This window comes from Bos javanicus, chromosome 22 (genome assembly GCF_032452875.1).
Source record: "Bos javanicus breed banteng chromosome 22, ARS-OSU_banteng_1.0, whole genome shotgun sequence".
NCBI classification, from domain to species: domain Eukaryota; kingdom Metazoa; phylum Chordata; class Mammalia; order Artiodactyla; family Bovidae; genus Bos; species Bos javanicus.
In genome coordinates this window covers 50,831,788-50,856,110 of record NC_083889.1, presented here as the reverse complement: position 1 = coordinate 50,856,110, position 24,323 = coordinate 50,831,788, and the positions used below count along the sequence as shown (strand labels likewise).

General features: G+C 47.9%; 1 protein-coding gene across 7 annotated transcripts in view; it reads right to left on the bottom strand.

Annotated features, from left to right (window-relative positions):
• Positions 1–40: 40 nt before the first annotated feature.
• Positions 41–24,323, bottom strand: part of USP4 (ubiquitin specific peptidase 4) — a 39,741-nt gene continuing 15,458 nt past the window's right edge. For 2 of the 7 annotated variants that reach the window (XM_061397561.1, XM_061397563.1), the window contains exons 7-22: positions 21,675–21,815; positions 20,534–20,651; positions 19,222–19,395; positions 17,342–17,500; positions 15,947–16,171; positions 14,917–15,000; positions 13,943–14,037; positions 11,089–11,280; positions 10,318–10,406; positions 7,094–7,321; positions 5,490–5,560; positions 5,120–5,238; positions 4,637–4,786; positions 3,510–3,613; positions 1,009–1,097; positions 41–608 (exon numbers count right to left, since the gene is read on the bottom strand). In XM_061397561.1, the coding sequence (XP_061253545.1) occupies positions 450–608; positions 1,009–1,097; positions 3,510–3,613; positions 4,637–4,786; positions 5,120–5,238; positions 5,490–5,560; positions 7,094–7,321; positions 10,318–10,406; positions 11,089–11,280; positions 13,943–14,037; positions 14,917–15,000; positions 15,947–16,171; positions 17,342–17,500; positions 19,222–19,395; positions 20,534–20,651; positions 21,675–21,815 (2,197 nt within the window). In that variant the 3' untranslated portion in view covers positions 41–449. The other 5 variants (XM_061397562.1, XM_061397564.1, XM_061397565.1 and 2 more) reach the window with 5 other exon arrangements.

Here is a 24,323-nt window from a genome sequence, read left to right as displayed (position 1 = left end):
CATCTCAGTGCACAGCAAGGGAAAAGGGGACGACATCAAGTTTACTTGAGGTTGATTTACTGTGGGTAGACCACTGGGAGGACCAGCAACCAGCACCAGAATCCGAAATCCAGGAGGGCAGGGCGGCCCCAAACTCCATGACAGTGTGTTCCCCTCCACTCTTTGGAATCCGTCAGACATTCTCCACTGTGTGCTCCCCACCGCCAACCCCAACTCTGCAGCTCTACCTGTTTTACAGAAAATTTTTACCACCTGTATAAAAAAAAATAATTCAGCCTCTTGACATAACCCTTCTGAGCAAACAGGGTCTTTTTTTTTTTTTTTCTTCTGCTCATAAAAGAAGGAAATTTCCTCATCTGGTTTTTAGACAGAACACTAGCAGTCTTCAGTGCCAAAGGTGTTCTCCTGGGGGACGGCACTGGTGCTGTGGTGCAGGGTCACTGGGCAGGTCAGTTGGTGTCCATGCTGTAAGTCTCGTCATCCCCCGTGCCCTGCTGTGAGCTGCTTGGTCTTGCACCTCCATCAGAAGAGCCAGGAAAACTGAGTGACGGCGTCTTATGAAACTCATCGTCTCGACGCTGGTAGAACAGCACGTAAGCTGCTTTCGTCTAAACACAAGAGGCACAACATCCATTCACAGGTTCGAATAATCACCCATTCCCCCCAAGCTTTGCTGTCTGTTCAAAACACACCACCCTCAGGGATCCGCTGTCTCGCCCTGCACATCCACACACTGAAGTGATGGTGAAAACCGTACCACCTACAGCTGGCTCATGCTGACCATGCCCAGGGAGTCGGGAAAGGTAGGAGCCCTGTGACAGACTCACAGGAGAGTCAAGTGTCTCGTTTAGGAAGGGTCCCGGAAGGAATGGTAGTGAATTCTTTCTCCACCACATTTAGCTCCCACTGTCCCAGCAGGATGACTCAATAACCAACTAGCCTGGGAGACTCTTCCCAGCTCTAATCCCTAAAGGTAAGAGTGGGAACCAGATATGAGGGCCTACTCACCACTATCTGATCCTCACAGGCCAGGGACACATTGCTATCATCAAAGTAATACCACTTCCCGTTCAGTTTGTTCTTCGCGTACGCAGTGTCTGCCAAAGCAAGAGAATATGCTAGTTGGTCATCAAGAGAAATGATCTGGCTAGCTCATTAGGCTGGCACTCAACAGCTCCAAAACATGACACATATCAAGAGTCTGAAATTAAAGGTAATTTACGCTTGTGTCCTAACAACGGAAAAAGAACTCATCCTTAAAAAAAAATAAGATCTTCCCTTCTCAAGAAGGCACTAAAAGGGTAAAAATGGAGCTGCTGGGGACTAAGGCTTTAAACTGTAATTTTGGGGAAAACAGCTTTGAGCACTAATTCAGAGCTAGGGGACCCATAAAAGGAGCTGATATATTTTAAGATTTAAGCAAAAGAATATTTGTCAAAAACATGCCAAGTCAAACATTCCCACTGTATCCAGGAATGGCTGTCTATTGTTGTCTCTCACTGCTTCTGGAGCCTGTGGGGTTATCCCAGTGAGAGACACACTGGGGGCTTGGGTTGGCAGAGCTGGGATGTGAACGAGAAAACTTAAATTTATCTGTCTTTGAAACTCTGAGGCAAGAATCTGTGGCTCAGTAACAATTCCTCACACCAGTCCAAGTATTTTCCAGAGTGAACACTTCCCGTTTTGATTTTACACTTTCCGAGCAAGATGTGTTTACAACAACAGTCCCAGCAGTGATACCCGATTGCTGCTCTACTCAGACTCTCAGAAACGACTGAATCTGATGGAGATCTGGTTTCTGGTCTCGACCTGCTGCGTGGCTCTGGCAAGCTGTTTAACCATTCTTCGCTGCAGTGCTTACTGTACCAGGCGGTGGTGAAGAACACAGGACAAAGTGACAGAGAAGGTGCCAAGGGCCTGTCCCTGCTGTCCATGCTTGGCAGAACAGTATCAAAATCACGGTGTTCCAATTGTGGACCCAAAGTGGGTCTGCACACAACCAGCCTAACCTGGATAAGGAAACTGAAGCATATGGAAGCTAAGTAACCTGCCCAAGCAGTACGTTTTTACGCCAAAAGAATTAAAAATGAATACATGGGTCCAGTATGAATGAATACAGATATCAAAATTAATTTGCACAGAAAAAAAGTGCTATAGGATGCGGTATGATCACAGGTATTGCAAGTAGCCACTCTAGAAGAGTCCCAATTTTTAGACAGGCACAATTTTTCTTTCCCACCCATTCCTACAGCTAGTTGGTAGTCCTGTGACCAAGCTGTAGCCAATGAGACGTATGTAGAGGAGTTGAGGGGGATTTCTGGGAAGTCTACTTAAAAGGGAAGGTCACGCCCTTTTTTCCCCTTCTTCCGATGGCCTGGAATGTAGACCTGAGGGCTGGAAAATGAGCAGCCATCCAAAGGCAGGAGGTGATATGGTAAGAATAGAGAAGCAGGAGAACCGACTTGGGCCAACAGAAAAAGCTTACCAGTACAGGGGAAAAGACTGGGGTTTGGGGCAGTTCATAATCCACTGTGAGGGTAAATGGAACTAACACCTCCCATGGTGTCATCTCTTGGGATCCTGACACGGGGTGTAGTGGCAGTTCTCATGGTGCAGATGCAACAGAGGAGACGTGAGGAGACCCAGCTCCTCACTTCAACATCACTAAGACCTTTCCATGAACAAGTAACCAAACAGACTAGTAAAAGTATAAATGTGAAATTAAACCCACACATTACAGACATTTCGCAAAATAAAGTAGAGCAAAGTAAAAAAAAAAAGTAAAACGAACATTCTGGTCCCTCTCTTTCTAGGCTGTCCCCTCTCCTATCACAGTTTGCCTTTTGTTTCAATGTACATAGTTGTGATACTACTTTCTGTAATGATGCGATTTTGTGTAGCTGTTTCCCCTGAACACATCATGGGCATTTCCCCACGGTATTAATAATTTTATTTTGCAATGGCTGTGTGCTCTTCCATCAAGCACATGGACAATACTGCCAGCTGCTGATCACCAATGCTGTTACTCATTTTCCACTAGTGAAGTGAAGTCGCTCAGTTGTGTCCGACTCTTTGCGACCCCATGGACTATAGCCCACCAGGCTCCTCCATCCATGGAATTTTCTAGGCAAGAGTATTGGAGTGGGTTCCCATTTCCTTCTCCAGGGGATCTTCCCAACCCAGGGAGCAAACCCAGGTCTCCTGCATTGTGGGCAGATGCTTTACCGTCTGAGCCACCAGTATAAATGGGTAAATATCTTTGTATATGAAGCTTTTCCCCAAAGTCCAGTAATTTCAGAAGAGTAGATTTACTGGAAGTGGATTATTGGATTAAAGGATATGAAGCACCACCCTAGCAAAACAACTGAGGGGCAGCCTGCAACTGGAGGCCTGCAGAGCTGTGTAAGTTAAGTCCTTAGGGCAGTGGCTGGCACACAGGGAAGGCTGGTGACAGATGAGTGGCCAAGGGCGTTTCAACATCTCAGAGGGGAGCAGATGCCAGTACTCACAGTGGCCAACCCCCATGGCTCCATAGTGATTGGACACGGCGATGAGATCGTACACATATGGCCTCGCTGACGGGTCACAGACAAACTCCGACATGTTCAGACCTCTAAGCACAGAAAACAAAAAGAACCCTTCAATACCTTAAACTGTGAGAAGTCAGAGCGATCTAGCCACCCCTTTCATAGCAGGAGGCCCTCAGAGACTGCAGAAAGAACAGATGAAGAGTCCAGACAGAAGGCGCCCTGGGGTCTTGCTCTGACCACGGACATGTTAGGCTGGAGAAGGGAAGCCTCCTGGGGAATTCCAACCCCTGACAAGATGGCAAGGAAGGGCTCTGGGCACAGACATGAGGGCTGTTGCAACTGTGTAGAAATGGCTATTACTGTCAGAATCACAGTTAGTGCCATAAAAATGTAAGCTAAATACCAAAACAGGCCCCTCAAAGCATTTTTCCCCCTAATGTTTTATTTCTAAAATTTTAAATATACAGAAAAAAAGAATTTGACGACAAATACCTCTATTTGTTGACTTACTGCCATCTAGGTCCTCCCACTGATGTGTCTTACACTGCATCTATCTGTCTACCCGTACACCTGCCCCTGAAGAAAGCATTTTTAAATCTGCATGTTGTGGGCAACGCCTACCTTGCTGACCGATTGTGTCACCTACACTCTGTACCCTGGGACCTGAGAGGACCCAAGCAGACAGCCAGTCCCAGCCCCTGCCCCAAGGACAGGACTGCGATGGATCTGCACCACCAAGGGCGGCCCCCAGCAATCCAGTTCTCCCCAGATTACTCCCTGGTTCCTTGTGCCCCTGCATTAACGTGGTGCAGCACGTTCGTGTGCTGTCCTACTGAGTCTGGGCTCCCAGGAACCAAGGTAAGAAGACAGGTAAGAAGACCAGGTCAGTCAAGCAGCATAGGGACTCAAGAGGGGACGTGGTTCCACCAGAGAGACTTCCCCAAACAAGGAGGAGAAATGAGCCTAAAATCTTAACTGCCCAGAGCCCAACAACACACACATCTTAATGCAGAAAAGCCTTTGGTGGCAAAACACTCTATCAGTGCCCAGATGGTCTGCCTGGTTTTTAATTTTCCCCAAAATACCACTGCAGCCCAGGGACCCACCTGACTGGGAACTCCACGACTGTATCAAGCTTATCCCTCCAGTATCTATTGTAGGAGAAACGTTTGAGGTGGACCACCAGGATCTTCGGCAAGGACCACAGGTCAAACTTCTTTGTGGCCTGCTGGTGCTTCTTACAGTTGGGACAGTACCTGAAACAAAAACCTCTGCTGAGTGGGGAGGCGGGGAGCCAGGGAGCCAGGGCCACCTGGGCACACAAGCATGGGGGTAACCCCGTAACATCCTGTCTTGCAACCATCAGACTGCTTCAGGGCAGCGAGGTCTCTAAGCCACCTTCCCACAGAGGGTGATGGCCTTCTGAGGCTGGAAAGCACAATTCACGCAGAAACACCTATGTTTCTCTGTCAGCCATGTACGAAAGTGACGGATCCAAATGAAAAGGTTTGTGTTACACAGATGGCCCCAGCAGATCTCGGAGCCCCAGGGTGCCTGGGCGCCCCTGCTCAGAGTGGGGAGCTGCCTACCAGGGGTCATGTTCCCCAAGGGTCTCCATGGTAGTGAAGAGCTCGATGCAGTCCCTCAGGGCCACCGCCGTCTTCTTTTTCTTCTGAGGTTGCAACATGCTGACGTGCTTCTCGTACGTCTGTGAGGAACAAAGTGCTGAGTTGGCTGAGGAAACAAAACCTCACCAGGCTGAGCCACCACCTCATGAGCTCTCATGCCTGGAATATAACGTACTTTCTGGAGCTGCGAGCATTTAATAACAAAATCTTTTGCTGCTTTTCATTCTCAGTCTAAAAGATAAGCTGTGAAGCCGGCTATGGAACTGGTGAGAGAGACCTCCCCAGAGCAGAAACCAGCACTTCCCCTGACCAAGAGTCCCGAGTGACCTACCTCAGATTCCTGTTCGTTGTAGTAGCAGCTCCGGGTCTCACTGTCCCAGTCGATGGCTAGCGTGGACCGAGCTGTGGAGGAGGACCAAAGTGTCACTCGCTACGGAAAGGCCAGCAACAGGAGAGGTTCTGCCAGCGACGGGGGGGAGGAGCAGCACGCTCAGGCTGTGTTCTAATACCTGCCCACCCAGAAGCAGCCACCGCCGAGAGCAGCGCTCTGTCTGGGGCCAGCCAACCTGGAACCCCTGGGCCCCAGAGCCTCTGGCAAAGACTTCCTCCGTATACGCTCTAAAGACTGTGATATGCTCTAAAGGCTGTGATACACTCTAGACTCATGGAACGACACAGAATTCTGAAAGGACGCAGGTCGAGATGGAGTAACAGTGATTGGCTTCTCCTCTCTTCTTAAACCACAAGAAAACCTGACAAGATACATAACACGACTGTTTCCAGACACTGAGTATTAGGCAAAGCAAGAGTGAGATCCCTGAAAGAAGGCAGAAAATAAGGTGATGCCCACATGGCCCACGCTTACTGCCTGAAGGCATCTTCCAGGCCATAGCATAGCAGGAGAGAAGGGAGATTTGATTCCTGGGTTGAGAAGACCCTCTAGAAAAGGGATAGGCTACCCACTCCAGTATTCTTGGGTTTCCCTAGTGGCTCAGCTGGTAAAGAATCTGCCTGCATTGTGGGAGACCTGGGTTCGATCCCTGCACTGGGAAGATTCCCTAGAGAAGGGAACGGCTACCCACTCCAGTATTCTGGCCAGGAAAATTCCATGGACTGTGTGGAGCTGGGATACGACTGAGCGACTTTCACTTCACACTAAACAGAAGAAGCTGCCCAGACACCATGGAGCTACAGAAAGACTGACAGACATAGAGATCCAAAGCGATCTCAATAAAGCTGTTTCAAAAACTCAGTATTTTTAAGTTTTTGTTTTTTTTTTTTTTTAAGGGAAGAAAGCAAGGTAGCTAGCTGGAGAACATGTAGCAAATCTCTTCTCTAATGAAGAAAGTTAAAGACACGAGATGCTTTTGCAGCTCCCTTCCTGACCCTGGGCGGGCACCTTCATCATCCACATGCACTTTCAACACACAACACACACTCCATGTGGATGTCCCTTCTTGTCTACAGATCAAATCAGGCTCCAGGTAACAGCCTGTGAAATCCATGCGCATCCTCTAGACTGGCCACATCTCTAGAGTATTCTCATGGAACAAAAGAAATCTGCATTTATTCTCCTATGTCCGGGGAAATGCTGCCACCTAAGGAGGGTCACGAGAAGTGTTATCACTGACAGCAAAGGTCCCGAAGGGTGGTGGGACTGAAGGGACAGCGTACTTCATTCTGAAGTCATCAAGGACTGAAGAGAAAAGCCTGACAAGAAGGCCGAGGAAGCGGCGGCAGGAAGGGCTAGAGCCAGGTTCCGTTTCTGAAATGGTCTTTGGGGAGCTGCCAGCCAAGGATCACTCAAGTGTCTGTCCCCGGAGTCACATGATGACACTACAGAAGCCCAATGTGGTGAGCGCTGAGTACAAAGGACTTTCCAGTAGACCCTAAGTCCCCCAAAGCCGAGTTTGCAAAGTCAGAGAAGGTGCTTACAGTTGAGTTTCAGTAGTTTCCCATCAGTGGCAAGGGAATTTATGTCAGCTGTGCCATAGGAGTTCACGAGGCTGAAGGTAAAAAGCTTTCTGGGGCAAGGCCGGCCTTTGTTCTTCTTTTGGGTGGCCTCGCCGTGGTCACTTCCTGGCTCATCGTCCCCACTGCCCTCCGTTTCTGAGAGCTGCTCTCTGCCTTCTTCCTGATGCTCCATTTCTTCTTCATCTTCACCTAGCACACAAATGAGAAAGAAAAAAAAACAGTGTACGGAACATGCCACTGTTTCAACGCTGAAATTTGTACTTCATGCCTAAGTGTGGTGCTTCCTTCCAGGTTCTGTCCTGTGCATGGGAAACTATATACACTTCTCTGCATTCACAAGGCACTTAAATTCACGCGTGACCCTCTTCACAACCTGGTCAGCAGGCAAGAGGGCACTGCTATTCCACGAGGAGGACGCAGGGGCCCAGAGAGGTTCAAGGAATCAGGCAAAGGCACAAACCTGAGTCAGCAATCCTGCCAGTCCTAAATTTGGGCCTCTTAACACTTGGTTACTTTACTGGGCTTCACCTGACACAGTCTGACTCTTCAACTTGATAATTAGGCCAACAGAGAGAAAAGGACCAAATATTTATTTTTTTTGGCCACACAGCATGTGGGGTATTAGTTCCCTGACCAGGGACCGAATCTTCGCCCTGTGAAGTGGAAGCACAGAGTCTTAACCACTGGACCACTAAGAAAATCACCAAAAGACCAAAATTAAACACATACTCAATACTCAGGAAGACAGGCTGGTAAGAAACAATTTAAATGCAAATTTTTAAACATGATAACACAAATATTAAGTGAAAATCTTCAGTTCCTCCACAAGGAACCTGCGGACTCTCTCAGCAAGTATTTCCTGAATGTCCTCCAGGTGCAGCTGCCATGACAGGTCCCAGTAACAGGGCATACAGGATCCTCCCCTCCTTTTTTCTCTTTATTCCTTTGGATTGCCAAGTTTCAGGAGTTTTAAGAAGGGGAATTCCCTGGTGCTTCAGTGGTTAGGACCCAGTGTTTTCACTGCTGTGGATCAGGGCTGAATTCCTCAGCAGGGAAGTAAGATCCTGTAAGCCAAGTGGCACTGCACAGCTCTCCCCCACCAAAAACGAGAGAGAGAGAATTAAAAAAAGAGAGAGAGAGACAGAGCTTTAAGAGGCACTGTACAGACATACACTGATGAGTATTTTTCCCAGAAAACTGGCTGGTACATATGGCTGCAATAAAAAGATCCATGATCATATTTTTTGCTGTTGGGCAGCCAAAGGGGAAAGCTTAAGGTATCAGGTACGTCATTTCAACCAAGATGGGGACAACTCCAAAAGGTGATGTAAAAGTAATAGGGGAAGAAAAGATTCAAAGTAAGAAGTTTATATAGTCAGGGAAATAGCAGTAGAAATGGAAACTGATGAAAAGAGGTTAGATGTATATTGTCCATAAAAATTCACTTTCAAGGACAGTGTGTCTTGGGAGTGTTCATGAGGAAGGAAAAGTCGGGCCCAGGATAATGCAGCACAGTTCCCTGCCAGGCCCCAGGAACAGCAGAGCCATGGATGAGGGTGTGACATGGGTCCCCATGAACAGGGCTCTGAAACAGCCAGTGTGCACGAGACTGCCAGTCCCAGCTCTCACAGAGGTTCCTTCCCTAACCAGCTCACTTCACTCCTGGAGCAGTGGCACTGCGCCGTTTACACCCAGCCCTGCCAGGGACTCAGACTCAGCAGGGCAGCCACCATGGACCTAACAAGCAGCCATGACAGTAAAGAAGTGAGAATTATTTCAACATTAAACAAGAGTTTGAAGCCTACGCACCAAGACTCACTGCTGGGATTTGAAAGAAGGAAGTAATTCTTCCTAATTAGGAGAATGACAGATGGCATGTCTAAGAAACTAGGCTAAGTGTGTAACAACAGCAAATACTTACATGGTGCTATTATTAACTGAGCATCTAGCATGTGCCAGATACTCTAACCACACTACCTCATTAAATTGTAACTTCAACTCTGTGAAGCTGTTGTCATCATCCCATTTTGCAGATGGATAAACCAAGATTCAAAGGTATGATACAGTGACTTCTTGAAGTCCACCTCCACACCTCAAGCTGGGAGTCACAGTGCCACAACTTCCAGAGCACCAAGAACCTACAAGTCACCGCAGGTCTGCTAAGAGAATACCACTATCCTCAAACATCTCTGCTTGTGGGACTTCTACACAAAATATGCTCCTGTTCGTCCCTAGTGGGATGAGAACATGATATTCTGGGCAAGAATAGGAGTATGATTATAATAGACACATAAATCACTAGGACGATTTGGAACATCCTGCCAGGACCAAGTCTATGGTTGTTACTTTTTTAATGTCAATTTCTCACTTTTCGGGACCCTTCATGTCATGCAGAAATGTGGGCATTTGCAACTGAGAATTTATATATTCAGCTCTTTGCGAAGCATAGGAATTGGAGGACATTTCCAGTTTTATAGGAATAAAGCCACCAAATCAGTCACCTAGGCCGCCCAAAGCAGGATGACAGCCACAATGCAGGTCAGACACAGTTTACTGTTCAGACGAGCTTGTGAGCACAAGGCCACAGGAGGACGGCAGCGAGGGCTCTGGGTTTCCTACAGTATGGTTACCCTACTGCTAATCCAGCCGTGGCTCTTCACTCTCACAGCAGGAGCTGTCCAGAGCTGGCCACCACCCGTAGCTTCCTGGGTAGAAAGAAACACCCAAGAGAGCCTGTCTCTGCCTTCTGATAGGCTGGGAGGACGCCTGGGGCAGCGGCTGCAGCACGGTGATGGGGAAGGGCCAGATAACAGCTCTGCAGACAGAGCTGGGCTGTGGAGGCAGCCGAGTGTGTATTCAGCAATCCCAACAGAGCAGAGGCAGATCCTGGCTCTGCTTCAGGACCATGGGCAAGTCACTTGGTCCTATTAATGCTTACTGTCTCCCTGAGGTGAGACCCAGCCTCCACGTCTAAATTCCATGAGGCGTCCAAGGCAGACAATGGGCTCTGCCAGAGCAAAACGGTGCAGACACGGCTGTCAGGTCTGCTCTCTGGACTCAGCCCCCAGCACCCCCTTCCCCCTGCCTGCTCAGAGCCTCCCTCTCCCAAGTGTACAACACCTTTAGAAGAGGGAGGCCAGGAGGGGTTTGACTAGTCACAGCCCCACACCGAGGCACGCGCTCACCTGCACAGCCGCTCCTGGAGCCATTGCAGGCTCCCAGCTCCAAGGGCGAGCTGCCTGACTCATCAGGCAAAGGCTGTTTTATGTATCGGCTGGAAAGAAGAAAGAAATCGTTAGTTGCAACCGTTCACTATTTTTCTCCTCTCCTCAGCTAGAAGTTGTTCCTATATATTTGGGCATTATATATTCCTATATATTATATATTCAACTATTCACAAAGCAATTTATGTAAATAAAAGGGCCTTAAAAATCATGGTATGGCTTAACACTTCAAGAAACTGAGAGGAATCCAAGAGATAAGATGCCTAACTACCAGGTCACTGAAGACTCTCAGAAAGTCTGTTCCTAACCTTTGATGACTGTTACATGGCACCCTCATGTAAAAAAAAAAAAAAATTCCCAGTAATGTTAACGATCAGCTTCAGAATGATGGAGTACTTCGGAAACTGTACTCAAAAAAAAAAAAAAAAAAAACTGTACTCAAATATAAAATACCATCAAAGCACCAGACTTCCTCAGGCAGGTGACTGAGAAGTGTGAAGACATGACTCCAGGGACCAGAGGAGCCTGAGGTGCTCAGTGTCATGTGCTTCAGGTATGCCCGTGGCCTGTCCCAGAAGCACCTGCCCCTGCCCTCCCAAGGGTCACCACGATGGTATTTCTGAGAGAAGGGAGCACAGCAGGGCCACACTGGCACTCTGCAGGGGGCAGTCGCTGCGACTACTGGACATCTCTGATGTTAGAGAACCAGCAAATGGCATTCCCCCCACCAACCTGATGCGCTCACAAACCGCCTGGTACAAAGACTCGAGGGTGAGCTTGTGCTTGGGGACAGAAACCAGCAGTGGCTGCCCGTACAGCACTGCCCCGGTAGAAGTGCTCGACGGCCTAGATTTCCTCTCCCTGAAGTACACGGGAAGCGTGACACACTCAGAGCCATCCGGGGAGGTGCTGCAGACTTCGTACCTGTGTCAATCACACGAGAGAGCACTTTTAATGGCAGGCTCCGGTGAGCAATGGAGATCCGCACTTCAGCTACATGGCGGCCAGGACTAGGGCTACTAGAACAGAGCGTTCTTCAGTACAGAACGTGAATAAGGCATTTCCAAGAGGATGCTAGAGGCTGGGTCAGGAATTTCAAGAGGGTCACTGTCTGTCAACACGTGAACCTATACCACCGAGGCCCTGGGGCTAACGTGATCCTCCTTCCCACAGCCATGGCCTTAAAGTCTGTGCTCCTTCAACTGGGACTCAACACAGACTGAAGCTGGCATCCAGACCATCACCTCAGACACAAAGGCACATGGGGGGCCCAGCCACCAAGTTCATCTTCCGTGACCCACCAAGGAGCTCAACTTTTAGAAAAGGCATTCTTAGTGCGCTGCCCTTTGATCAAACCAAATACTGTACAGGACGTATACCTAGAATAGAAAGCCAAAGACTCTTCATTTCCAATGAGAAAGCAAATTTATAAATCCGTTGGCCATCTTTGTTCAAAAACACTCAAGTAAAAGACTCAGATTTAATTTTTTCAAAAATCAAAATAACCAATGAAACTACTAAAAGACAAACCAATGATTTTGAAAAATGTGTCTTACTTAGCGAATACATGGGAGATTTATAGATGTTTTATCCTGGAACAGATGTTACCAAAATTGCTGGCAACCGACTGTAGTCTTTCCCTCTTCCTATAGGGGGAGACACAAACTTACTGATTCAATTCTCGAAAACTAAACACACACACATACAACCCTCCCCAGATGCCTGACAAACAGTCCTGACTGCAGTATGTGCAGGAGTTCAAAGAAAAACTCACGAAGACGGCTAAGATGTGCTCTAAGGTAAGAACCCTAGGGTCCAGCATAAAGGTCAAGAACGAAGCCTTGAACCGGGAGGCTGGCTCGGGATCCAGTCCCCCTTGCCTCTCGCTGGCTGCGGGGACCAGGCCAAGCGCCTAAACCTCTGTTTATTCAGGGACAATGGGATCTATCATCTACCGTACAGTGTGGAGGTAGTAACTAAGAAACTCAGTCTCACAGTACCTCACATGCTCATGAAGTATTAAGTGCTCCAACTGTGTTTTCGTAAGACCATTATCAACTTATCATAACAATTTGCTTTCATAATGACTGGCCCTCAAGCCCTTGGAAAAATCCTCTGTGGGTGGTTCGCCAATCTTTCCACAAGGTGATGCCCCAGTTCTTCTCAGTTTAGCTATGTTCGAACATTAGTCTCTGGAGTTGAGGGAGACTGTGTTGAGGACTTGGGGTCAGAAGTGGACAGTCCCAGCTCTGTGGCCCCTCCATCTGTGAAGTACGGGAAGGTGGCTGGGAGTAGGGCAGCAGCCTGTGCTCCTGTGTGAACGGAATTAAGAATCTTGGGTGTGGTTAAGAACGCTTCCTTTTAGAGTGACCAGAAGTTACAGGCCCCAGAAACATAAAGGGAAGGAAATGCCTCCCTTGTGGACTGTATTCCTCAACCCAAACCAAAAACCAAAACGAAAACCAAACCCTGAAAACCTCTCTCAGCAGAGACAAATTTCTGAGTGAGAGGGACTGAGGAATATGCAATGCGGGTGTGGTCCCCATGCAAACTGCTCTGACAAGCGGCTGCTGGGGGGTGCAGGCAAGCTTCCGCTCCACCCCACCCAACCCGGAAGAGGGATGGACACACACACAGTCACACACACACACACACAGTCACACACACACACACAGTCACACACACACACACAGACACACACACACACAGAGTCACACACACACAGTCTCACACACACAGTCACACACAGTCACACACAGACACACACAGACACACACACACACACACACACACACACAGTCACACTGAGCAGCCCTGAGGCAAGAGGACTTGGAAGGGGCTGAGGAGATGGGCTGCAGTTGGAGTGCACTGTCCCCAAAGGGATGAGAAAATTCCATCTGCTGCTGCTGCTGCTAAGTCACTTCAGTCGTGTCCGACTCTGTGCAACCCCACAGACGGCAGCCCACCAGGCTCCCCTGTCCCTGGGATTCTCCAGGCAAGAACACTGGGGTGGGTTGCCATTTTCTTCTCCGAAGCATGAAAGTGAAAAGTGAAAGTGACGTCGCTCAGTCCTCCGACTCTCAGCGGGCTCCTCCATCCATGGGATTTTCCAGGCAAGAGTACTGGAATGGGGTGCCATTGCCTTCTCTGACTTAAATCGACTTTCCCTGTTATTCTGAGATGGCACCAGTGTGAGGACCCCACCACCTATGGCTTGGAGAAAGAAAAACCCCCTTCCTGTACTGTGTCCCTTCTCCTGTCTTCCCATGACCCCTCACAAAGCTGTGACTCTTCTTGAGAAAAGCATTTCTGACAGCAGTATCATCTGCAGGACCACTGAACAGGCTTTCTTAACAAGGAGCAACTGCTGACAAGAGCCTTGCCCACGCCGAGAAAAGGTATCTGGAATGCCTAGCTCTGAGTGCCTGTAGGCACTTAGCACTGGTGGCTGCCCACAATTCCCTGAATGTCCATCTCATGCGCTCAGGGGTCAAGGCAAACCCACCAGCTGCCAGATCTTCACCAACTAGGCAAAGCCTCTGGAATTTTTCCACTGACCCCACAGCAGAAACCCCTAAGTACTCACACAAAAATGTCATCCCGAGGCATGATGTGGTTTAAACCTTCATCCATTTGGAAAATCTTGTGGAACCGGTGATTATACACATCTGTGACCACCATCTAAGAATCAACAGGAATAGCGTACTTAATACTCAGGTGCAGACGAAAAAAAAATGTGCTGCAGGGGTGCTGCTTCCAGCGAGATTACAATGTGGCCAGGCCCAGAGCTCAGGCGTCAAGGGCTAATGGAGAGCAGCAAGGCTGTCGCCAGCAGAGAACATGCCGGTAACACCTGTCCCAAGGTTTATGACAGGATCTGCCCTCCAGTGGTGGGAGTGGTGGGAAGTGGCTGCGGACCAGAGACCAGTCGTCATCCAGATCGATCTGGGGTGTTCCCTGGGGCTGGAGATCCCCAAGCCATCCTCACATACAGAGGAAAAGAGCAAACCCCAACCACCAAGACCTACAACTTGACACCAGCAGGAGGTGCAAGGGGAGTGGGGAGAAGGGCATTGACCAGGGCTGGGACAGGGGAGGGGCTGCGGGGTCTCCAGGAGGAGGGGTCCTCATGCATGGAGAGGTCTTCACTTTCCCCACCTCCACGTGGGGCCAGGCTCAGCAGAAGGGCCAGCATGAGCAACTGTTTTAAAATAAAGATTTCCTTTGGGACAGGAAAGAAGGTGAAGCTTCTCACAATACAGATGAGGTCAAGGTCAGGTAAGAAAGGGAGGGGAGGTGACAGCAGAGTCCCACTCCTGGCCCTCTGACCACAGCCAGGTGTCCTCCATGATGGAAAGACTGTTCCAAAGGCCAGAAGGGACAGTCTCAGCCACACTGAGCACAGTGAACAGGGACCAGGATGTCAGAGGCATCCAGATACAATCACATGTGCTGGCCATAAGAACCAGCCCCCAAAAGTGACTAAAAGTTTGAAAACTAACTCCAAAGGACTATGAAATGCCCCCAATAGGCAGAGAGCCACAAAACACCCCGCCTTACGTTTTCTGCAGCAATGCCAGACAGCTTGGAGAGAGCCTCACACAGGTCGGACACGGCCCCCATCAGTGGCACAACCACACGGTACTGCAGAGGAGAGAGAGGAGGGGTGACGAGGGTGCTCTGGAGAGGAGCGGGGAGATGAGCTGGGAGGAGCAGGCACCATGGAGGGTGGAGGTGCCCGTGGTGAGGACAGGGCCAGATGAGCTGCCAGCAGAGCGAACGTGGAAGTCTTTGGCCTCAATGTCTGTCTCTCTATTCAGGCAGCACCACGTAGAAGCTGGGCCATCTCTTTCTCTGCTACACATGGCTTCGTTTTTTTAACTTTTTGGAGATGGTCACTACTTCCTTTTAAAAAAATGTTAAAATTCTACAAATTGCCAACCAGTCTTTGTCATCTTTCTTTAGACAGAAGAAAATAAAACTAGAAGCAGCATGCAGTGAGCCGCCAGCTGGGCTGAACACCTTTCCATCTAGCCTTTTGCTCTGGCCAGGCTCTCCCAGTTGATTCAGGGGTGAACATGACCAAGGAAAGTACTGTTTCTAGTTCCTTAACGTTCAGATTTAAGTATTTTGTAGTAGATCAGCCAGGTTCCTTTAGACAAATGAATGAAGCATGGGGGAAAAGGTGACAGCAGAGCCCAGAGGACCTCCACAATACACATTAAAAAAAAATTCTTCATTCATTGGGCTGTCCCGGGCCTTAGTTGTGGCACACAGACTCTACTTGTGGTGCATGAGCTCAGTGGCCCTGTGGTATCTGAGATCACAGTTTCCCAACCAGGGATTGAACCTGGGAACCACACACTGGAAGGCGGACTCTGGATCACCACCCGGAAGTCCCCATGATGTGCTGGAATGCCACGGGATTACACAGAGGTCTGATGGAGGACACAGGCACACGCTCAAGGCAAGCACCAAGGGATTTCAGAGGCAGCTGATGGAGCTCCTGTCGTAACAGATGGAAGCAGCCCCACTCTGGGTCTGCAGGCCTCTCACAACAAGGCATACGTGAGGGTGCCGACTCTCTTACCTGGGTAGGCCTGCAGCGAGGGTCGGCAGGAACTAGGAAGATCTCCATAACTCGGTCTTTCTTCAAGGGCAATGGGAGAGTTAGATAGCAAAATGGGTCAAAGGTCACAGAAACCTTAGCACATTCTGGGCAAACCAATGTAGATTTGAAGAGGCCATGGAACGTGTCCACGATCACAGAATCATTCCTCAACTTATGATTCTCCCAGGCTTCCTTTGCCACCACCTGGAAGAAAGGAAAGCGGATAAATAAAACATTCTCAACATCTCCCAGTTCTTAACCTCTGCACCCGGAATGATTCACAGCAAAATCTGAGATGGACTGTGAGGCAGTCTGTGTAGCCAAATACTGGGTCCAGGCCAGTGAGGGCCAAGACTGCTCTTAGCACACCAGACTCACTGCACATGCCAGCCCAGTCCCACATGTAACAAAGTGCGAGCACAGGTTCTGGGACAGAGACGAACTGACAGCACTGTGGACACGTGGGCCTGCCGGGGGGGACTGTCTCCTAAAGCTCCCAATAATTCAAAGGCCCTTCAGGGACTTCCCTGGCGTCCTGGAGTTCAGACTTGGCCTTCCAAAGCAGGTGAGTGTGGGTTCAGTCCCTGGTCAGGGAGCTAAGATGCCACATGCCTCTTGGACAAAAAAATAGAAAAACCAAAAACAGAAGCAACAAGTTCAATAAGAATTTTTAAAAAATGGTTCACATTAAAAAATACCACTTGAATTTAAAATTTAAAAAAAGCTGCTTCATGAGCTAGCTCTTGGTTTTTCCTTTAAGATGTGAATTCTACTTTGAAGTATTCACATTGAAGGGACTTCCCTGGTGGCCCAGTGGTTAAGACTCTACATTTCCACTGCAGGGGTGCTCCAGCCTTGAGCCCTGGTTGGGGAACTAAGATCCCACAGGCTACACAGTGCAGCCAAACATTAAATAAGTAAGTTAATTAAATAAAAATTTAAAGCATTCATATTGATCACACCAATGTGATAGGATAACTTAAATACTAAATTCCCTCTTTAGAGATCCAAAAATCAAGGCAAAAAAAAAAAAAAAAGTGCCCTAAATAATATTATTAACAAAATACTTTTAACAATCATAGTTGGATTTTAATGAGAGGAGTAATAATCCCAAAGGCCCACACTACAGGCACTTTTTTCCAGGGGCTTCCCTGGTGGCTCTGATGGTCTGGTATACCAACAAGGAGCATCAGAGGTAACCAGAGTTAGCCCCTTTGTAATCTGCAACACATTTCTCTATGAGACTGCATGTCCATGTCACCAATAACAGTGAGAGAAAACCAGAGCCCCGCCACCAATACTCTGAGACCAGAAGAAGGCCCCTGGAGGTGGCTTCTGTGGAATATTTTTGTCCAAAAGTCTCTAGTATCATACCGCATCTGGCCGCCCATTGGCATCCTTCAGCTCTAGGTAGGGTTTTTTCTTCACACGGTTCAGATCTTCATGCAAGCCATCTAGAAGAAAGGCTAAAAGCTCCTGAGAGTCTTGTTGTTGGTAGCCAGAAAACTGAGGGGCAAAACGTCCCACCTGAGTCTACAATAAAAGCAACCATATTAGAAGGTTTTCAGTTATAAAGAACCAGGGAAGTCAGATGGGAAACTGTCATCAGAAATAACTTTGTAGTCACCTAGGACCAGAAGGAAGAAGACCCTTGGTCCAGTAGTCCCATTAACTTCGCAAGGGCCTAAAGGCAGGTAGTTCTCACCGGAGAGAAGAGGGCTAAGATCTGAAATTCAGGATGACTACAGATTGGGAACCTGAGCCACCACCTTACAAGTAGAGTAAACACTGACTCCCTAACTACATCTCCATGAATCTTTCTCCAACTTCCTCCTTTGGTTCAGTCTCCCTAAGAACTTCACAAATGGTACCTGCATCAGCCAAAGGAATCCTCCTGTACGTAAGAGCCCTCCTAAGGGATAGAGAGCTTGGGATGGACATGTACACACTGCTATATTTATAATGGAAAACAAACAAGGATGTACTGTATAGCACATGTACCATGTTCCATGTTAAGTGGCAGCCTGGATAGGAGGGGAGCTTGGGGCAGAATGGATGCATGTATAGGTATGGCTGAGTCCCTTTGCTGTCCACCTGAAACTATTACAACATTGTTAACTGGCTATACGCCAATACAAAATAAAAAGTTTAATTTAAAAAAAGAGAGAGAGAGAGCCCTCCTGGCCATAAATGTCTGCCCTGTACTGTTCTACGTCACTGATCCTCAGAATGCAGTGCCCAACCAGTGGCATCAGCAATACCTGAGCACTTGACAGAAATGCACGTTCTCAGGCCCCAGCCCAGACCTATGGAAACAGAAACTCTGGGAATAGTCATTTACACGTGTTGCCCAGGGATTAATGTGACCAAGAGGATGGAAAGAATCTGTTTTCAATTTTAATAAACAATATAAGGTTTTAATTTTCTCCTTGAGCTTAGGTGCTATTTTTTTCCCTCTGTGAATCAGATGCTTCATTAAGTCTCCTTGAACCAAATAGGATTCCCAGATTTCACCACATGGAGGCAAGCCACTTCTCCCTCGGCAGGAACATTCAGAGCAAAGGAAGAAGGAGCTGTTTCAAGTGCCCACTGCAGTTCACCCACCTCCCCATCTCCCTAACTGATGGATCCAAGTGAGAACTGCCCCTCACACCACCTTCCCAGACTGTCAACCGAATTCCTGACTTAAGGGGCTAAACTGAAGCCACAGTTGGTGTAAGTTCCAGTCTCAGAGAATCTGGAAGAACATCTCAGGTAATACTGGATATTAGGTTGAATTTTTATGGTCTGGTTTAGGGTACCAGCCATTTAAAGTGGCTCAGCTAGTAAAGAATCTGCCTGCAATGTGGGAGACCTGGGTTCAATTCCTGGGTTGGGAAGATCCCCTGGAGAAGGGAGCAGTTACCCACTCCAGTATTCTGGCCTGGAGGAATTCCATGGACTGTATAGACCATGCGGTCGCAAAGAGTTAGACGCTACCGAGCGACTTTCACTTTCACTTTTTTCACGGTAGAATACGGCATTCTGAGCAAGCAGCTTACAATACAAATGGCATCTGAAGAACCCTCATCCCAGAGGTGAGGGTTAAGTCACTTAAGATAAGTACGTGCTAAACGACTGAACAGAAAAGAAGGATCTGACCATGCAGTCTCAGAGCCCATCTTAATGCCAAAGTGCAAGTAAGGGAATACTTCATTACAACATTAAATCACTCTCCCCAAAATAGGAAAAAGGAAAGACATATATCAACCCACCTTGAACATGCGAGGTGCCACGTGAGCATCCCTGCCAGACCACATCTGCTTAATGAGCTCTGCGTAGGCCTCTGCAATTTCCCCTTTCATTCCCAGGGGGTTGTCCCTGTTGATTTCGGCTTCGTATTCATCTTTGAGAAAGTAGTCAGTCAACGGTGCTGTGTTGCTTAAGCACTGAAAGAGAAATGATCACAGCTCACACGCCTTCTGGAAAGCACACAGACACACAGGAAAAACCCAGTTCTAAATGAGCAGTGAAGGTCACTCCACAAAATGAAGGTCACTCCCTTCGGAATTCTCTGGAGGGCTCACAACAGGAAGGCACAGTCTCTCAAAGGCCAAGGCTGGTGGCCACATAGTGATGAACCTTCCAGGAACACTGTCTTGAGACAAGCTCACCACCTAAGAACTGTCTCTGAGACAAGCTGAGAGCAGAGGCCGTTGATCCCAAGTGCCTGATCACGCAGTTTACTCCTTCACTCTGTCAGTATATTTACAGACACTGCTTAATTTTTCAGGTGTTTAAAGCAGTCTGGTTTTCCTAGCACAAACCCCTCCCGCTTGTTATGTGTTACTTTTACTTAGACCTTACTGATTTTGATTTGCTAAAATGTTATCTACATTACCATATCTCACAAGTATAGCAGCAAGTAATCTGTATTCTTTCCCTATAATATACTGTAACTGTAAGGAGAATTACTTTCAAGTGAAGTCTATGAGTCTGAGCAAATTAACAAACTGAGGGTCATCTTTAGGGACCCCCAAACTTGCAATGGTGTCAGAAATGAAGGCAGTTATTAGGGACTGTGCCCTCTTAACTTTGTAGCTGGGCTCTAACTCCAGCCCATGACCCCAACAGTCCTATTACACAGTAAGCACCCAATAAATATTTGGTGGATGAATAAATGAGGTTTCAACCGGCATGAGCTGAGATAGCTCACTGGTGAAGATGGTCAGCCTCAGGCAAGAATACAGTGGCATGGTACCAGCTGCTCTGAGATCTCATCCCATTAGAAACCAACCAGGCATGTATTCCAGTACTTTTTGAGATCATTCTCTAAGGGTCAACAAAACTCAAAATATTTTCACTATAAAACCAAACCAAACTGAGAAGACATTTTGAAGCCAGGAACACTGATGAGGCCATTCTGTACCACCCAGTGGCTATGCACTGGCAGATTCCTGAAGTACTAACCATGGGTCGTTAGGGACCCTGGAGAGGATCCTCCCAACACCGCAGAGGCCACTCCCACCCCAGCCTCAAGTACTGTGGAGACCCGGTGTTAACTGAGATGGCAGCTCTCCCCCTTACCTGCAAAGCGGAGTTCATGAAGCAGGTGTTCCCCAGGTTTCCAAGTCCGCAGAGCCCAGGTTGGACGTGAGTCAATGGGGACTCCTGACAATTATACGAAGCAGAGAAGCCAGATCCACTGGAAAACACAACCCACACCAGCAATCAAGTGAGTGCTGCTCACATGCCCTCAAGATGCCTCTTGGGGCTTCACCTGGGCCTCTAGAATTCTCACTTGATAATGATCCCATGATATAAATTCTCTTTACTCCCCTCCCCAGCCCTCCAGCTCCCCCAACCCCCACCTTGACCTGACATGCTGCTGCTGCTGCTAAGTCACTTCAGTCGTGTCCGACTCTGTGCAACCCCATAGACGGCAGCCCACCAGGCTCCGCTGTCCCTGGGATTCTCCAGGCAAGAACACTGGAGTGGGTTGCCATGACCTGACATAATAGGTGGTAAGCACATCCTTAAGGGGAAGAGATGCCGTTTGAATCCTCTGCTCTCTAGCTTTATTATGGAGAAAGAAATGGCAACCCACTCCAGTATTCTTGCTTTGGAAATCCCATGGACAGAGGCGCTTAGTGGGCTACAGTCCACGGGGTTGCAAAGGCTTCAGCAAATGCTAATTCTATATCCCTCCAGAGGGCTAACTGCCAGGTGATTTTGGGGAAGAGCACTGTGGTTACCAAGATGGAAGCCTGCGCCTGCCAACACCCACCCGGCCACGCTTGGTCTTGGCAGTGCCTGAGTGTACGTGCACTCTCTCTCTCGCCTCACCTTCCTCTACCACTCTATCTGCACTCTACAGCAGGTGCTCTGACACACCTGGAAAAAGGATCACAGCCACACAGAGGAGAAGCAGGCAGTCCATGCCCCACCCCCCAGCAGCTGACAGTCACCCTGATAACCATTCTGCCAGAAGGCCAGCCCATCCCTTCACAGACAAACACAGTGATGGGAAAACATCAGCTGGTAGGAAGACAAGAAACGTACACCAGAACTAGGAAGCACTCTTTACTGGGGGGATGAAATGGAACGAGAAGCCACGTGCAGCGGGTTCTCACGGGGAACCTGAGTCCTGCATGTGCTCAGGGCAGCAGCAGAGGAGCTGGGAGGGAGGGCCCGGGAGAGGAAGGAAAGTGAAAGGACCTGCTCTTACCCCCTGCTGACACCGGAGCTGTGCATCCCCGAGGTGTTAGTGCTATCACCATTTGCAATGGGAGAGGCAGACACTGAGGAATAGGGGCTTGCTGATGATTTTGGAGAGGTAGTAAAATTTCTGCTAGGCGCAGTGCTTGATCTGGGAGAGAGAAGCAGAAACAATGCTACTGACTTTGTGCACAGAAGCAAGTCCTCTTTAAGGCTTGCTTGAGAAGAAGGTGTCTTCTCAAGAAACACATGTTCTCCACATTCAGTTATTTAAAATTAATTGCAAATAGCCCATTTTCATGCTACTTCAAGGTAAATTTTTATTGACGTGAGAGTAAAGAAATTAATTGGTCTTCCTGTCTCATTCATCCACATGGTCATACACTGAATCTTTCAGTGAGATAAACCACAAGGCTGACCTTCAGGGCATCCTGGTTTGATTGATAAATCATCAGCTTCCCTGAATTATAAGAGTTGCCAGTGAAAGAGAAAGAAAAATGGTGATAAGAAATGAATTATCTCAAAACGCTAGACCTAAATTAAACAGATGGCTGTAAGTACACCAGAACACGAAAATGGCAATTTAGTGTCACTGTGCTATTCCAGGCAACTGCTTTTGTTTCCTGAAATTTACCAAAGTGAAAAACCTCTCTGTTTCAAACTTCTGTTTCAGTATTTTTCAGAGTGTCTTATTTTAGATTTATTCATAATTTTGGACTAATTAACTCAAGGACTAATTGCCCCAAATCTTAAATTGACAACAATTTTATCAAGTTTTCTACCAAAATCCACATAAGACAGGTAGAAGGAAATGAGTTATCTGCAATGTTTCAAATACGTAGTACAATGATGATTTTCCTTCCAGATTGGGAGTTATTTTTAGAATAGAGAAAATAATTAAGCTGGGTTGTCCCTGCAGAGTGCCCAGCCTCATTGGATCTGATGTCAACCAGGGCTCCCTGTGAGAAGAAAGTGGGGTGTAGCAATAAGGATGAGCGATCCTGTACCCACACTGCAGGCAGATGTCAGGGACTATTGAGGGGCCTCAATGGGTGTCAGGAACTGAGTTCTGCTTCACACTCTGAAGTTACAGCAAGGGAAAGGGAAAGAGGGCTCCCCAGGCTCTCAACCACCCACAGAAATGCACCTTCGCTAATCCTGAAGAACATTTGCTTCACTGAGCCTCATCTTCATGCTGCAGAGAAGTCCAAGAACTATGGCAGCTCCTTAAGTGAGGCCTGGCAGAGCCAAGGGACACACTCTTATGGCACACAGGGGACTTCAACAAACATCTAAGGCCTGTCCCAGGTGCTGCCAGAATGCCCAACCTCCTATGCAGACAAGTTGCTGCCCAAGGCTGGGCTCATACAGCAGATTCTGTTAACTCAGGTCTACAGATACTATAAGACAGTGAAATTCAATTTCTGACATACAAACCTCAAGGCACATGGCTTAATACTCCCTTTTTTAGTCATCGTTCACTGGTAACTTATTTTATTCTCTGAACTTAAGAGGGCAAAAATCCATATAAGGCCATTACACGTATTCAGCATCTGTCAACTTCTTAAACAGACAACCCTTCTGGTTGAAATGAAAGAAAATGAGAAAAATTTTATTTGACATTCATATACAATGTTTCAGAAAATAGTGCCAGTAGTTTTCAGAGTAAACTCAGTCAAAAAGAAACCCAGGGATTTCCCTGGTGGTCTGGTGGTTAAGAATCTGCCTTCCACTTCAGGGGATGCGGGTTCAATACCTGATCAAGGAACTAAAATCCCACATGCCTTGTGGTCACACGCCGCAATGAACGATGACCCAGCTGAGATCCAACACAGCCATAGGTAAAAAAAAAAAAAAAAAAAAAGAAACCTAATGATGACTATCTAAGGATATGTTTTATATGCCTGAAAACTTACATAATACAAAGTGCTCTTTGTTGTTTTTTAAACTCTACCTTCGAAAGACAAATCAAAAAGTAAGACCTCTGTACACAATGCCTTGACCTGTACCTGGGAAACGCTTGGGCGCTTGTCACTTGTCAGGCAACTTGCGAGCACACCCGAGGGCACTGCGAGCTGGGAAGCAGGCAATGGTAGGAAGGAGCTGACATGGGGCAAGACCTCACTACCAACTGTGACCGAGTCTCATGCCACGAACATTCTGAAAACAGAGGCTACATCTCCAAATAATGGTCCCCCTGCTCCCAAAAGATACTCTGGCCAAGCCTCTGGTCTCCTGGCACCTTTCTCCTGAGGCATCTCCTGATCCCAGGCACGCCAGGTCGTTACCATCACACGGAAGCAAGCACTGACCAACGGCTCTGTAACACTCACGCCTGCCCTCCTTGCTCCGTCGCGCTCTGCCTGCCTCTCAGACGCTCTCCAGGCTGAATGCTATGCGGAGGAGTCCACTCTTTAAGTCTACCCTCTGAACCCAGAGCCCAGCATCTGGCATTATCCTTAAGACAACAACCAACTAGTAGCCACAATCCTCACCACCTTCACAACATGCTAGGCTGTGATCTTCCCCACACACACCAACACTGTTAACAAGAGCTAGAAGGAGATGATGGAAAATAAATAAATAAATAAAGGGGACGGTGGTACAGAGCTAACTAGGCCTTATAGATATCAGGCAAGTAAAGTTAGAATTAAGAAAG